Source organism: Alosa pseudoharengus, unplaced genomic scaffold (genome assembly GCF_046254945.1).
Source record: "Alosa pseudoharengus isolate Yale_2024_CS ecotype anadromous, Long Island Sound unplaced genomic scaffold, YU_APseudo_1.1 YU_APseudo_1.1_scf_16, whole genome shotgun sequence".
NCBI lineage: Eukaryota > Metazoa > Chordata > Actinopteri > Clupeiformes > Clupeidae > Alosa > Alosa pseudoharengus.
This window is the reverse complement of record NW_027468630.1, coordinates 17404931-17419178: the sequence shown is the minus strand read 5'-3', so window position 1 is coordinate 17419178 and position 14248 is coordinate 17404931. Positions and strand designations below refer to the sequence as shown.

At 43.2% G+C, this 14248-nt stretch overlaps 1 protein-coding gene across 1 annotated transcript; it reads left to right on the top strand.

The window, feature by feature from the left end:
• Nucleotides 1-469: 469 nt before the first annotated feature.
• Nucleotides 470-10518, top strand: smad6a (SMAD family member 6a). Its single transcript, XM_076287263.1, has 4 exons — nt 470-2092; nt 2664-2720; nt 3017-3088; nt 9541-10518. Exons 1-4 carry the CDS (start codon nt 1309-1311, stop codon nt 10080-10082), a joined length of 1455 nt encoding a protein of 484 aa, XP_076143378.1. The 5' UTR covers nt 470-1308; the 3' UTR covers nt 10083-10518.
• Nucleotides 10519-14248: the final 3730 nt, after the last annotated feature.

The window sequence follows — 14248 nt, the reverse complement described above, 5'->3', positions numbered from 1 at the left end:
TAATGTTGATGATCACTACGGTCGAGAACCGCATGGTGAAAATCAAAGAATCTAGATCGCTCCGCTCTAAGATATTTGGTGTAAATAATGCACACACCAGCAGTTTTGTTTGTCTCCCGAAGTAATTGCACGTAACTATCGCATATTCTCCAAACCATCCTTATATCAATTTGATAGCAATGATTAAATAATGTTATATTAGGGATTAAACAATTTAGGCTATGACGATAGAGTAGGCCTATCAATATTCTGAGAACACGAAATAGTCAATTGCCTGTTGAAATTCTAGGAACATCCCAATCTAGATGAATAATCCAATGCAACAGTATATCACCTTCAAAACAGTAAACAAATGTATTATTTTTTAAGCGTTAACTCAAACAGGGCGGAAATTACGCCTTGAAGAGTTAAGAAACTCGAAACCATGTTTGCGCAACAATCAGTGCTGCTCCCAGCCGCCAAACTGTCTAGACTAGCACATGATGGGAATCAGCCAATGGCTCCGTTGCACTCCTCGGGGGCCCCGTGTGTATGAATGTATGTGTGTGTAGCCTATCTGAAGAAGAAAAAGGGGGAATCGACGAAAGAAATGGTCGAGGAATGCCAGCCTAATTTACGAGTCCTGATCATGGAATAGTAGCATATCCCTTAAGATCGCACAGCGCAAAGGATCCGACGAGTCACCTTGTTTCTTCAGCCGTTCAAACTCGCTGGTTTAGTTTGTCGCGAAGACGGGATTATGAATTATGCTTGATTATTTCTTCGCAGAGGGAAGTTTATACGCTAATAGGTTAGGCGATCCGAAGCAGTTCAAAGTCCAAAGAAGAAGGAAAGAAATCTAAACAAAGCTACCAACCGAGAAGAATAATACGTCTTTGGTGAGCTTCTGCATTCATCATTTGTTTCTACCGTTGTTTTACCGACCCATCTAAAAACCAAACAGCTATAGCCTACTGCGACTTTGAAATGGACAACCGCAATATCCTGGTAGCCTAGTCAAGCAGTAAATGCTACGAAGCGACCCAAAAGGTTCATGTCGTAGGTTACCACTTCAGTTATAGGCTAGGCTCCGTGGAATTTCTGCAACTGAATCTCCTCTTTGATATAACATTACGTTAGCTACAATTGTAGCTTGCATTCTAGCTAATGTTGTGGTTCGGCCACAAACATACTGCCCCCGGCTGTGCTTACACTGCACGGCGTTCAGGCTACAGAATATTGATGTGGCACGACGACCATATCACGATTTTCAATCGTAAGAATCGTGAGCAAACATAAAGGACGCATAAAAATAGAAGAAAGTGTCGTATGTTCAGGTCGAAACGCTCAGGTCTTGCACGGCGACTCTGGAGAAGCCGTTTGATTCCAGACACGGATGGGGAAGATGGAAGTTGTAGTAAAAGCAGTGAAGGGGGTTGGGATGAATCGTTTGACAACAATCCAGAGAAAATACCCAAAACGGAATATATGCCGATGACAAGGGTTGCAAACCCCGGGAGAGTGTACAGCAGGAATCTAGAAAGTAGGGAAGCGAGTGTCATTTTGGACAATGATTGTGACACTATGTGTGTCCTTGAGCATGGATGCCCCAAGTCTTCGCAAGGAACCGATGGTAGGGGGGTTACTTGTTGTTTGTTTAAAGATCTGGACCACAGTCGACCTAGAAGTCCAGTGTCGACCAGGACTAAAGACATTATTCCTTGTCAGCTGATATGGCGGAACCGTAGTGTCCGCGAATCTGTCGGTGCGGACAGGAGAGACGTAAAAACACGGGCAGCGGTGGATCAAGAGCTCAAGCGGGCCACTTATGCCTTTCTCAAGAAACTGAATGAAAAGTCGCTGGATACTTTGTTGGAGGCTGTGGAGTCCCGAGGCGCAATGCTGAGCCACTGCGTGATGGCATCGCAGACGGAGCTGCGTATCGGAAGCCAGACGGCGCCTCCTCAGTACCTGCTCTGCAAGCTCTACCGCTGGCCCGACCTGCAGCGCACAACCTGTCTCAAGCCACTGTGCCAGTGTCGGAGTTTCTGGGGTTTTGAGAACCAGGCGCTGTGCTGCAACCCCTACCACTACAGCCGCATGTGTGGACCAGGTAAGAATAGACATAAAATATCTCCCTTCGTCCTGGTCCGTTAAACATGTGCCTCAAATGACATAGGCTATTACTTTACTATGAAGTATATACATCATTTAATCATTCTCTGTAAGCTAGCAACAGTAGCCTATACTGGGAAGCTTTTAACGCTCTCCCTGGAATAAAGAAGTAACTTGCTGCCTCTCCTCACCCACTGACAGCATTCCTGGCAGCTGTCAGGTTGTAAATTCAAAGGACAGAAGCTCTGTTAACAGATACTTACTTTCCTAGTTGGCTTTACTGTTATGGAGCCTTATGTGGAGAGATAATCTGTACAGGATATCACTGTAAATGGAGGATATGTTCAATAATTAGGCCAACAAAGTTGCATATATGGTATAAGGTTTATGGATTTATCGAATGGCTTAGGCTATAAATAATAGAATGATAAAAAATGATAGATAAAATGAAGTTACACCTGGTATTGGTATGGTATTTTCATAGTATGCTTGTTTTGTTTTAATGTACCAGCCCTTACTAACAAATGGTGAAGGCCTATGTCTCTAATATCTCTTTTTGTTATTGTTAGAATCACCTCCCCCTCCCTACTCACGGCTCTCCCCCTCAGCAGAACCCAAGCCACTGGGTAAGACATCCAACGTTCTCTCACCTCAAAGTTCCACTGCTAACTTCCATACTGGAATCCTACTCAAATGTGTGTTGACAGAGTATAAAGAACACATAGTGTGTTTCTCAGTAAAAAAACTTAATGTGATCCTATACTGGGAGAAGCAAGTAATGTGCATTATTTCATTCTTGTAGATAAAGGCCAGGAATTGTCCGTCATCGTAATGCTGAATTCTGAAATTAACTTTGAATCTGTAATGAAACATATCAGAATAATTTCTTCATACTGGCACTGACTTTTTGTGGCCATTACAGATCAGACAGATCCACTTTTGTCCTACACTGAAAATGAGGCCACCCACCCTGTGAAACCCAGGGACTGCTCAGGTGAGTGTCCAACACGCAGTTACACATTCTGTACGAATCTTCATCACACATGGACTGATCCTTCAAACTGTAAAGCTTTGCTAAAGATGCTTTCAGGGGAAAATGTTAGCCTGTTTTGTTAGTCTATTTATTACCTGTTGACAACCATGATTAGACTTATTTCAGAATTCAGAAAGCAAGAATACTGTCTGGCTGGCTCGGTGTGTACAAAGCTCAGGACAGGTTCACCAAGGAAAGATTCAGATTCCCCTGCCCATATCTGTGTGCATGATGCCAATCAGTTCCCAGCATACCGACTTAGTGTTGCTCAGAGCAGGGCACATTAATGTTGAAAGCTTTGTAGCCTCGGTGCCCTGGGTTACCATGTGTTTTGGGCAACCTACAAAGTTAAACATTACAATTAAACATTGTGATTATGCTGTGGGTAAAAAGGCATCGTTAGGATGTTTACCTAGTGTATAATACTCTGTATGTTGACAAAATCATTTGCATCAATTATTACTGTATTGTATTGTTATATTGAGCTGGATCTATAGACAAAAATGAGAAAGAACCCATGAAATAAACAGTGCGTTACATTATTAGTAGCAGGTTTTGTGGTGGAAATATTTTTTTCTTCTCTCTTCTAATCTCTTTCATTAAAATTCCCTGTGAGTTAAAAGACCAATTATCTGTAGTCTTCCTGTCAAGACTCTGTTTGTAACTCTTAGAGCGTGCTAGACCAGACTAGTGTAGAAGGACGCAATGTTAGACTGTGCTGACACGCAAGTAGTGTCTGGAGGACAGGAAGCACTCCACTGAAGTGTCACAGGAACCATTAGTGTTTACGCCCGACCTCTGAAGTGTCCGGGTAGTGAAGCGACGTTCACTTATGCACCTGCACTGGGATATAGCTTCCTGGTGTCATGCGCCCTGCATGGGTTGCGAGGGGACTGAGAGAGACAGATCTGGTGCTCGTCTCAAGTGAAAAGTGTCTCTGGTTCTGAATGCTGCAAACATGATGAAGGCATCAAACCTTTTGGCTGCTGCAGTGATGTTTTGCGGTACAAATACACTATAACAGTCTGAAACCATAGAGCCTGTGATTTATTCAATATCTGGAAATGCCAAATATATTATCCATTTTGGCTGCATATGCTTTAATGTGAAGGTGCAGGCGCAGCTCTGCAAACATGTAATGGCTTTATCATTTATTAGACTGAAGTGGATCTTGGTCTTGCATACGTGCAGCAGTTAGGTAGGCTTTGTTGGAACTATAACTGCACTGTACTGACAATGATCTCATCCTAAGTGTCCATGTTGTCTAGCTTACCTGTATTGATTTGTTAACGTACCAGTGAGGCTACGGTTGTATCTTGTTATCAAGATTTTATGGGTCTGTAATTTTACTTGATCTTGCCAACACTGTGGTCTGTGGACATTTTATATTCCAAAACCAATATAAAAAAAGAAAATTCTTGTTGGAACTATGGTAGTTACCTCTAATGGTTGTGAGGCTTGCTGTGTAGTTGAGAGGTCATGAGTGCTGAAAAATAGAAGGTGACAAGGGTTTGAGGTCATTTGTGAGACCTCCATATGCTTTACTGGAATAAATGTCTTCTGTTCTTGTGTTCTGAAGTTGTCTCTGCCTTCAGTCGTACGCACGCAACTGTTGTAGCACCGGTAGCGCTTCTAGTTTCCTACATGCTCATAAAGGATTGCTGCCTATCAAACAACATTTGGACGAGAGACCCACTGGAACCTCAGGGTGTTATAAAACCCAGCGCTCCTGCCAAAATCTGTCACACTGGAAAAATTATGAATCGCAAGTCTTAAAAAAAGACGAAGGGGAAAAAAAAGAAGCTTCCTCGGATTTAGCTCTGCCTTTCAGTTGAAATCACATGGGTTGGACACAGTTTGGGTTCCCATTATTGGTGCGTTTGTTTCCTCAGAGTGCATAGTATGGACATGATGTGAGTGGGATGGCTGCCTCTAGGAATCAGGCTTTAGGGGTTGTTTATTTTAGGGAAGTCAGGCCTCAAACAAACATCCTGTTTGAAAAACCTGTCTCCTTTGGAAGCAGCGTGAGTCAATGAATTGGCCCTTTGATGGCGGTGCGCAGGCCAGGAATGCGCTGCGTGGTCCTCGCATCTTAAGCTTGGCGCTCTGGGACCAGGGTGTTGTTTTCCTCATTTACGTGTCGCTCACACTGACCAGGGCAACCAGGACATTCCCTCACACATACACGCCTCCGTGTTTTAACAGTCAAATGAGGTAGTGGTCAGGTAAATGGCCAAAACTATCACAAATCTGTTCTGGGTATTCCTGAATGTAGTACTGTTACTACTCATGTTCCTGGGCTGTTAGGAGCCAGAAATGCATCCCGACTCTTTGAGGTTAGCTACGAAGACTTTTCTTAAGAGCAGCTTTTCTGGAGTTAAAAAAAATATTCAGAACAGCTTGCTAAATGGGGTGCCCCTCAGTCGGGTCAGTGGGCAGGAGTCATGGGAACGCCGGCTCCATGGCGTGTTCTGTGCCATAGGACGCCGTCCAGTCGTACGTCTCTAAGAGCTCTCTCATCTCTGCAGGGCACAGGGTCACCACACCAAACCTGGGGCAATGAGGAGGGCAATTACTGTAAAAATGAACAGAATGCCTAACTGTTGGTCTGGTATTTTTACATGCCTATGGCCAAGGCTGTGCGCTGAAGTGATATAGCCTGTCTGACTCAGCCATCCAGGCAGACTATAGCCCTGAGCTTGCTTGAGTGCTGAGGACTAATAGGTCTGAGGGTGGTGGCTTTACTAGTTTAGGATGTGTCTGTTTGGTCGTCAGCGCTGTGGTGTCCTGTCTGCTGCACTCAGCATTGTAATGTAAATATTGAGTTTGATCGGGGGAAACCACATGTATAGTCTGTAGTTCATCAGCAGGCTTCTCAGCTTGTCAAATCTGGGTGCTCCACTGTGCCTGACTTCTCTGTTTGACCCACGTGTAGCCTGGTGGTAAACTTTGGTCAGCTTAAATGCCCCCACCATATTTTATAATGTTAACTGTATTTTTGTATCGTCACCATTGTAGCCTTTGCCTTCATGCCTTTCATCGACCCAATGATGTTAAGATAGCAAATCAGACACTCACAGTCCAGAGCTGTTACGGCACTTTCTAGAGCTTTGAGTACTACTTGCTACAAATCAGATTGTGAGCCAACAATGGCGAGTTCGTCGATTAGCCACGGCCCCTCCTTTCCACATGAGGCAGGAGAGACAGCTCTTGGCACCAGGACAATTACGAAAAATCTTCTTCTGGTATCCCATACTGTTTCCTCCTTTCTCTCTCTCTCTCTCTCTCTCTCTCTCTCTCTCTCTCTCTCGTCCTGCCAGCCTCGGCCTGTGGCTCTGACGCTGCTGTCTCTGTTGCCAGGCTCCGGCGGGTTAAAATAAGGTTTGAATTACAGGACTGACTGCGGCTTTTCCTCTTGCGTTTAGTGCCTCGGAACGCATGCAATTAGCCTAATGAAATCCTGCCATTCTGTTTAACCTAAAGATTCTTTGCAGATGTTGATTGGGAATGACTTTATTGATTGTTGGAAATTGTTTTGTGTGTGTGTGTGTGTGTGTGTGTGTGTGTTTTAAGGAATTACTTTAAAGTGCCTGTTTGGATAGAGTTTGCCCCCATGCCTAGCAGTTTTTTGTTTTGAGGAAGCTGTGGCATTCCGTGTTGGGTTGCAGGGTGGGACCATTTGGCTGTGCTGTGTTGTGATGGGAATGAAGGATTCGGCTCGTATAATCCTGACACAACCTATTTCCCCTCTGTCTGATGTTGGGATCGACCAATAGATAGGTTTTCATCACAGGCGCTTCATCATAGGGAGTTGGGTAACTAGATACAAATCTTTCATGGAACGTATTGTGACAGAATCCTTTCATTTTTCATTGTTCTTCTTCTTCAATCAAGTAGCAGGAGTCCAGCGAACTTTTTAATAGTGGAGAATTAACCATAAGCATTCTTTGTGGTTAAGTACTATGTTATATTAGCAAAATGAAATACTGCTGCCAGTTAGTAAATTGGATTAAGCCTTGTTTATAGACAGCAATGTTATGTCTCTGTTGTGTTGGTAGTTTGTTTGATGTTCAGTTTCTGTTCAAAGGAAATATGAATATTTCCTCATTGCCCAATAAAGAGGCTAGTCTAAGGGCAGATACAGAGACTCTTTTTGTGGTAGTTTGGATTTCACATTTTTGGAATACCATAAAGTGCTAATAACACGAAACAACTCTCTCCACAGGCATAAATAATAGAATCTCTAAGTTTATTATGGCTGAGTCAGAAGTTGAATTCACGTCTCTTTGGCATCCTTACAAACACTCCCCCGGCCTCTCCCTCTCTCTCTCTTTCTCTTTTTCTCTCTGTCTCCCTCCTTCTCTCTTTCTTTTTCTCTCTCTTTCTCTCTCTCTCACTCTCTTTTTCTCTTTCTCTCCCTCTCCCTCCCTTTCTCTGTTTGCCCCCCCCCCACCCCTCCCTCTCTCTCTCTCTCTCTCCCTCTCTTTCTCTCTCTCTCTCTCTGTCAGTGTGGTAGAAGAGCCTAATGGCTGTGGGGGAGAGTCTAATCCCTGGCACAGGATTAGAGACGTGCCCCCTTCCCCATCGCTCCCCTCCCCTTCTGTAGTGCTTAGGGAAGTGGGGGATTCTCTCCCACTGTGAAATTTGAAAATTAAAAACTTTGTAGAGTGTGTGGTTGGACCTTTTTAAAGCTCAAGTATTTGTTGGAACGGCTATGTTTGTCACAGATTTACTGCTTCTTACAGTAAATTTTAAACTGGTAATGGGGAACCAACTTAAGAAATAATTCCACCAAGCTTTCTCCATAACAAGTAGGGTTGATATTGGCCAATATCGGCCTTCAATGACATTTACCGATGACAGTGGCTGATATTTATCTGTTATGTTCCATGAATTCTGCACTAGGTTGTGGTATGAAGGCCTGAAAGACTTCAGTAAATAGTTCAGTTATTTTCTTATGAATATTTTTGTTTCCACTCTGCTAAAGGATATAGCTAACAACAGTACATAAACATACATAGTACATACAAAGTAAATAAACAGAGAAAAAGATATCGGTATCTGCACTGCTTATAGGCAAAATAATTTTATACATCGGTACCGATGTCGTCCCAGAATTTCACAATTGGATGCTAATAATTACACTTTTACAACACATCTATAGACCATATAGTCTACCCACTAGCTACACTATCATCAGAAGTAGGCTTTGCAAGAAAGTAGTCCTGGAGGTAAAAGTTATGAAGTACATTGGATTCTATTTTTCTTTTTTGGTGAACAATGCACATTGATTCATTCAGCTAGTCTGTGCTGCCCCCGTCAGACAGCTGTTTTGCAGAATGCACTAATGAGACATTGGAGATTCATAATGCGAGACCACTTTAGAGCTGAGGAAGGATATTCACAACTGGCAAATGAGTCCTGAGACAACGTTAACTCTGAGTGAATGTGTGTGTGTGTGTGTGTGTACTAGTTCATGTGTCCCTGTTTCCTCTGAAAGGTCAGTTGCATCATGATGGACTTTGAAGGAGTGGTAAAGGCCTGGTGAGGTTAGCGAGGAGAAATGTGAAAGTGTATCTGTTCTGCTCTACCTTAAAGGAGCTTGTTAATAGGAGGTCATTTAGCCCCAGCGCGGTTTGGGAATGAGAGGAATGGGGCCACAGGCCCAGGCTTTAAATCCTCTGTGTCAATAGACGCTCTGAAGCAAAATAATGGCATCACTCTGTGTACGAGTTAATCAGAGCTGATAGCATGAAGGCAGGAGGGTCACGGGGTCGCAGGCGCGCACTAAGTTGTCAGGGAGCTGAATGCCGGCCTGCAGCTTGCGGAGGGAGGGCCAGCCAAGGGGAGAGGGGGACCCCCAACTGGCCCGCTCACCCCACTGGAATGCTGGGAGGGGAGCTGGGGGTGTTGACGGCAGAGATGACAGATTTCTTGCTTTTTTTTCCCTCCTTTCGAGGGGCCTCATGCCCCTTCAGTATCAAATCCCCTGTGAAGGATCTCCAAGAAACATTCACCCTGTGTAGCTGTGTGGGTGTTTGATGCTTGCTTTAGTGATACCTGTTTTTGGTTGTTTGTTGTGGGTATATTTTAGGAAGTAAATATGCAAAAGCATGGACATGGAGTGTATTGTGCATTCCTAGCCGCATATTTCCCCTAGCAGCATCTTACCATCTTCTATATTGCAAATTACATCTTGTTTTAGATAGTCTTAACAGAGGGTAGATCTGATGACTCGGTTCTATAAAGTAATGATAAGCACATCCAGAAGAGGCTTGATGAATCTGGGTAATAGTTTATTCCTCTGCTCAATGGCCAGTTCTGAACTGTTGCAGAGCTCTAACATTTGTACCAGAAAAGGCTGATTGATTGATGATGTCTGACTGTTTGAGTGTGTTTGAATGTGTTTGCAGACAGCAGTACGTCGCCGGACCCCCTGAAGCAGAGCCACTGGTGCAGTGTGGCCTACTGGGAGAACCGGACGCGCGTGGGCCGCCTCTACCCAGTGTATGAGCACTCGCTCAGCATCTTCTACGACCTACCTCAAGGCACGGGCTTCTGCCTGGGCCAGCTGGGCCTGGAGCAGCGCAGCAGTTCTGTCCAGCGCACTCGCGGGAAGATCGGCTACGGCATCCTGCTCAGCAAGGAGCCGGACGGCGTGTGGGCCTACAACCGCAGCCAGCACCCCGTCTTCGTCAACTCGCCCACGCTGGACATTCCCAACGGCGGCAGGAGCCTGGTGGTTCGCAAGGTCATGCCGGGCTACTCCATCAAGGTGTTCGATTACGACAACTCGTGTCACCTGCGGCGCGCAGAGGAGCCTGAGCATCTGGACGGGCCGTACGACCCCAACAGCGTGCGCATCAGCTTCGCTAAAGGCTGGGGACCCTGCTACTCTCGACAGTTCATCACCTCCTGCCCCTGTTGGCTTGAGATCCTCCTTAACAACAGATAGCAAACAAACATAACACTATCCGAAATGTAATCTACCTAGATTTAATATAAAGTTTTATATTATATATATATATATATATATATATATATATATATATATATATATATATATATATATATACATATATATGTGTGTATGTATATATATTATGAGAAATATATTACACTTGTAAATAATGAGTCATTTTTACAAAACGTGATTATTTATGTATGGTGCAATGTGTATACGGATGAAGTTAAGAGAAACCGGATAATGCACTTTTGATTCTCTATATTTTACATATATAGAGTCTCTAAATGCCATTTTGAGAAGTCACTCAAAAGAAAACGAAGATAAAACCTGGTTTTGGTGTATAGTTTTTGTATACTATCAATGCCCAGACAAAAAAGCTAAGGCCATTCACACATTGATAATAAAGTATTCATATAAGATTGCATCTTCATTTGTTGTCACTTCATTAGTTCATAATCTTGTTCGAGAAAAATTCATGCAACACTTAAATCACTCAGAAAATGATCATCCGGCGTTCCAAGTCATCACTACATACTCCCCATGTTGAAGTCAAAGAAAACATGGAGCAGCCAATCTAACCATTGGAGAGCAGTGAAATGGCCGAGTGGCTTTATCTGCTCACTCAGCACTCTCCCAGGCCCCACCTTGTCTCTTTTAAAACAAGCCTGGCTAAGCCACATGCACATTATCTATGGTTAGTGGTTTTTTCCCCCTCTCAGCTCCACACGCAGGCTTTGTTTCATGAATGTTCTACTACCACCATGGAAATAGTTTGTAAAACATGGTCTCGATGTCTGTGCCGCTGAGCTGAAACATCTCTTTGCAAGAGACATTAAAACGGCCGTGCCTTGTCGCTGGTGCTTACAGTAATGATGTTAGCGGGAGAAGGGCTTTTGATTTCTCTGTGAAATGGTAAGAAAAAGCATGCAGACATGCCAAGGAAGAGTCTGTATTTTCATCATGACTGGCAGTTGTGTAAACGGTGGTGCAGAGAGAGCCCTGCTGTTTTTTATTTTGCTGTCGCTGGACACAGAACATAGCTCTATGAAGTCACCATGAAAAATACTCATTGTCATTTAGGAAATGGAGGACAGATTTTAAACTCATTTGGAGTCCTCCATTCTCCATAGTAACGGGCTTTCTCTGTTTCCATGTAAAATCCAATCGATCTTAACTGAACCAAAGCAAAGACACCATCAAACCCAAACATGGCATTAGTTGGCTTTTAGTTGTGGACATATCATCTGCGATCTATTATGTTTTTTGGCATATGCTTACACTGAACTTTTAAAATACAGCAAACACATACATTTATGACCTATAAACATATTCCTGAAATATCCCTGTGGCATGGACTCCCAGTCACATTTCTTTCTGTCCGCTGTCCTTGTTTTGTTTCTTTAAGCACCATGTCTGTCAACCGCTGGAGTAATTAAACTGAGACACTGCGACTGGGTGAGCACAATCTTCTCTTTCAGCAGAACCAAGCCAAAATACAGCCCACTTTCTCCCCTTGAAACTGCGCCAAGAACAGTTTTTTTCCCTCTCTTCCCTTGAATCACAAAAGCATTCCTCATCCAATTAACCCCAACCAGGCGATGAAACTTCAGCCACAAGCATACTTTCGTTACTCCAACTTTAGTGTCTGTGGAAGTAAGGCGAAGCAAAGATGCATGTGCATTTTTAGAAGACCAAAGAGAGCTTGATTGCATAGTGCTAAATGGTATCAGTTCTGTTCTATGTCAGAAAGGTAGTGGAGTTTACATTTCGAGGGTTAATATTTTGAGTATTTTTTAAATTTTTATTTATTTCTTTACTTTTATGCACAGATTATCCCAAATGCCCTTGCGTGGGTCTTCTACAGAAACAAGATCTACACAAATAATATTGAGTTTCTCAAAGATTCATCTACAATATATTGTGTACTATATCATTCAGGCCATGGTTGTTGAACAATGGTTTAGCTTTGATTCAGGTTAGTGAGGTCACTAGAATTTCATGAAGTAATACTTAAAGTTTGGAATTGCTGCTTAGGGAGTTGAAAAAGTAGTAACAAATTGATGATTGCATCCTACCCTATGGCTGAACCCTTTGGCTGCAAAAAGGATCCTCCGATTTTTCCAAATGTGCATGGTTTGCCTGAGTGTTGTGACATGTAGTTTGGACTGATTTGGACTGATAGTTACTGACATGCAGTTTGGACTGATTTGGACTGATAGTTACTGACATGTAGTTTGGACTGATTTTGGGATCAGTGCACATGCTGCAATCAACTTTCCTATGAAAATGGAAAGTTCAGTTGCATAAATATATTTGAGCAATTGAGGTTACTGTGCTCGTAGAAGAGAAGCTTCTACGACAGAAAAGATTTGGCAAGCGGGTAAATTCTCGCTCACAGACTGACGTGTGTTGAAGTTTCCCTGAGGACGTTTGATATCCTGCTATCTGCATCATGGATGTGTGGCTCCCTGCCCGCCTTTCCTCTGCTACTGGTCAACCGCCCTCCTCCCCTCTCATTAACCAGGCACAGGACAAGCTCTAACCTCTCTCTCTCTCTCTCTCTCTCTCTCTCCCTCTCTCTCTAACTCTCTACTTCTCCCTCTCTCACTCTTTACCTCTCTCTCTTTCTCCCTTTCACTCTCTACCTCTACCTCTCTCTCTAACTCTCTACTTCTCCCTCTCACTCTTTACCTCTCTCTCTTTCTCCCTTTCACTCTACCTCTCTCTTTCTATCTTTCTCTTCCCCTCTACTTCTCTCTTGCTCTGTGGTGCTTCAAGGTAAATGGGTTCTTATGAATGTTTACATGAACTAATCACACGGCCTCTTCTTAGATCCCTCAGCGGTTTACAGTTGCCCGGTATTTTCTTGACCCCTCACTTTGAGGACAGTTTTGCAGCGTGTAACCGCTTTGCAGTTTCTCAAAGCCAGCAGAGGAACAGGGTAAAAGATGGGAGAATAAGCCAATCTGCAACCCCCCAGTGGCCAGGCTCAACATTCCAGAGGAGCGAGAGGTACGTATGCCCAGGGTGAATATTGACCTCAGTGTAAGCGTGTGAGTTTGTTTGGAATTTATTTACAAAAAGAAAATGGCAACCATGCAGCAACATTAGAGGGCTTCAAAGGGCTCTAATTTAAACTCCGGTCCACTTCCGTACGGGAGTGTTCACGTTTGCGTTTACATTTAGTCATTTAGCTGATGCTTTTATCCAAAGCCTCTTCCAAAAAAATGGAAACAATCAAGGTACAGTGCGACAAGGACGTGTTAGTGCAGCAATGAGTACTACTCGCATAGAGTCATGTACTTCTGCTGCAATACACATATTATGTGTAAGCAGAGTGTTAATGAGAGTTGCTTGCTATTTTAAACTAAACAAGCTGAACAAAACTTCAAACACTTTTCTCACATTGTGGAGGCTCTTGCCTTTTTTGCTTTCCAGCTTTCAGTGAACCAATGCACTTGTTAGGTTTTGTAATGCACTGCTCATTCATACATTCAGCTCAAATCATGATATGTATATGAAAACAAGGGATTCAAATACTAGTCTGTTTATTTAAGTAACAAACAAACTCACATGGAATTAGTTTAGATTTATGTTTTTGTGTTGATGGCTACAAAATTGGAGGGATGCTTGTTTGCATAACACAAATACTGTATGTTAAACCCAACAGCAGCTACTGAAAAAAAACAAAAAAAAACATGACCAACTACATATAACCAACAAATACTGAGAAACTGGGTCCCATGTGTACTATGTGTGTCTAAAGTTACCCTGTTGACATTGATCAAACTCTTTGGCTTGGCATTCAAATGACCGAATTAGATATTCCACATGAACCCACTATTATGACATTATTACGACGGTATTTAGACGTGTGCTTTATAAACTGACATTAATAGTGATAAAATGGCCATAGCACTTCAATAACAGGAGGGTGATGTGTCAGTACACTGTCCAGTGAAGTGCGTTTACAGGGGCCTCCACTGGTTCTGCTAAGAATAAAATGGCTCAGTTCCCATGGATTCCTCCCTGAAAGGTACTTGCACATGGTCTCTCTCATGTCATGACAGGTTTGACCAGCTGCAGCCTGACTAAATGTGATGTGTTAAGTGTGCTAAAAGAGAAGTTAACATGGACAAGAATCACTGCCAAGA

What these genes read in the sequence shown, in the direction of transcription:
- smad6a (XM_076287263.1), top strand. Translation starts at nt 1,309, where the DNA reads ATGTTCAGGTCGAAACGCTCAGGTCTTGCACGGCGACTCTGGAGAAGC. An exon ending in CAGCCGCATGTGTGGACCAG is followed by an intron (nt 2,093 to 2,663) that starts GTAAGAATAGAC and finishes TGTTATTGTTAG; the next exon opens with AATCACCTCCCCCTCCCTAC. An exon ending in GAAACCCAGGGACTGCTCAG is followed by an intron (nt 3,089 to 9,540) that starts GTGAGTGTCCAA and finishes ATGTGTTTGCAG; the next exon opens with ACAGCAGTACGTCGCCGGAC.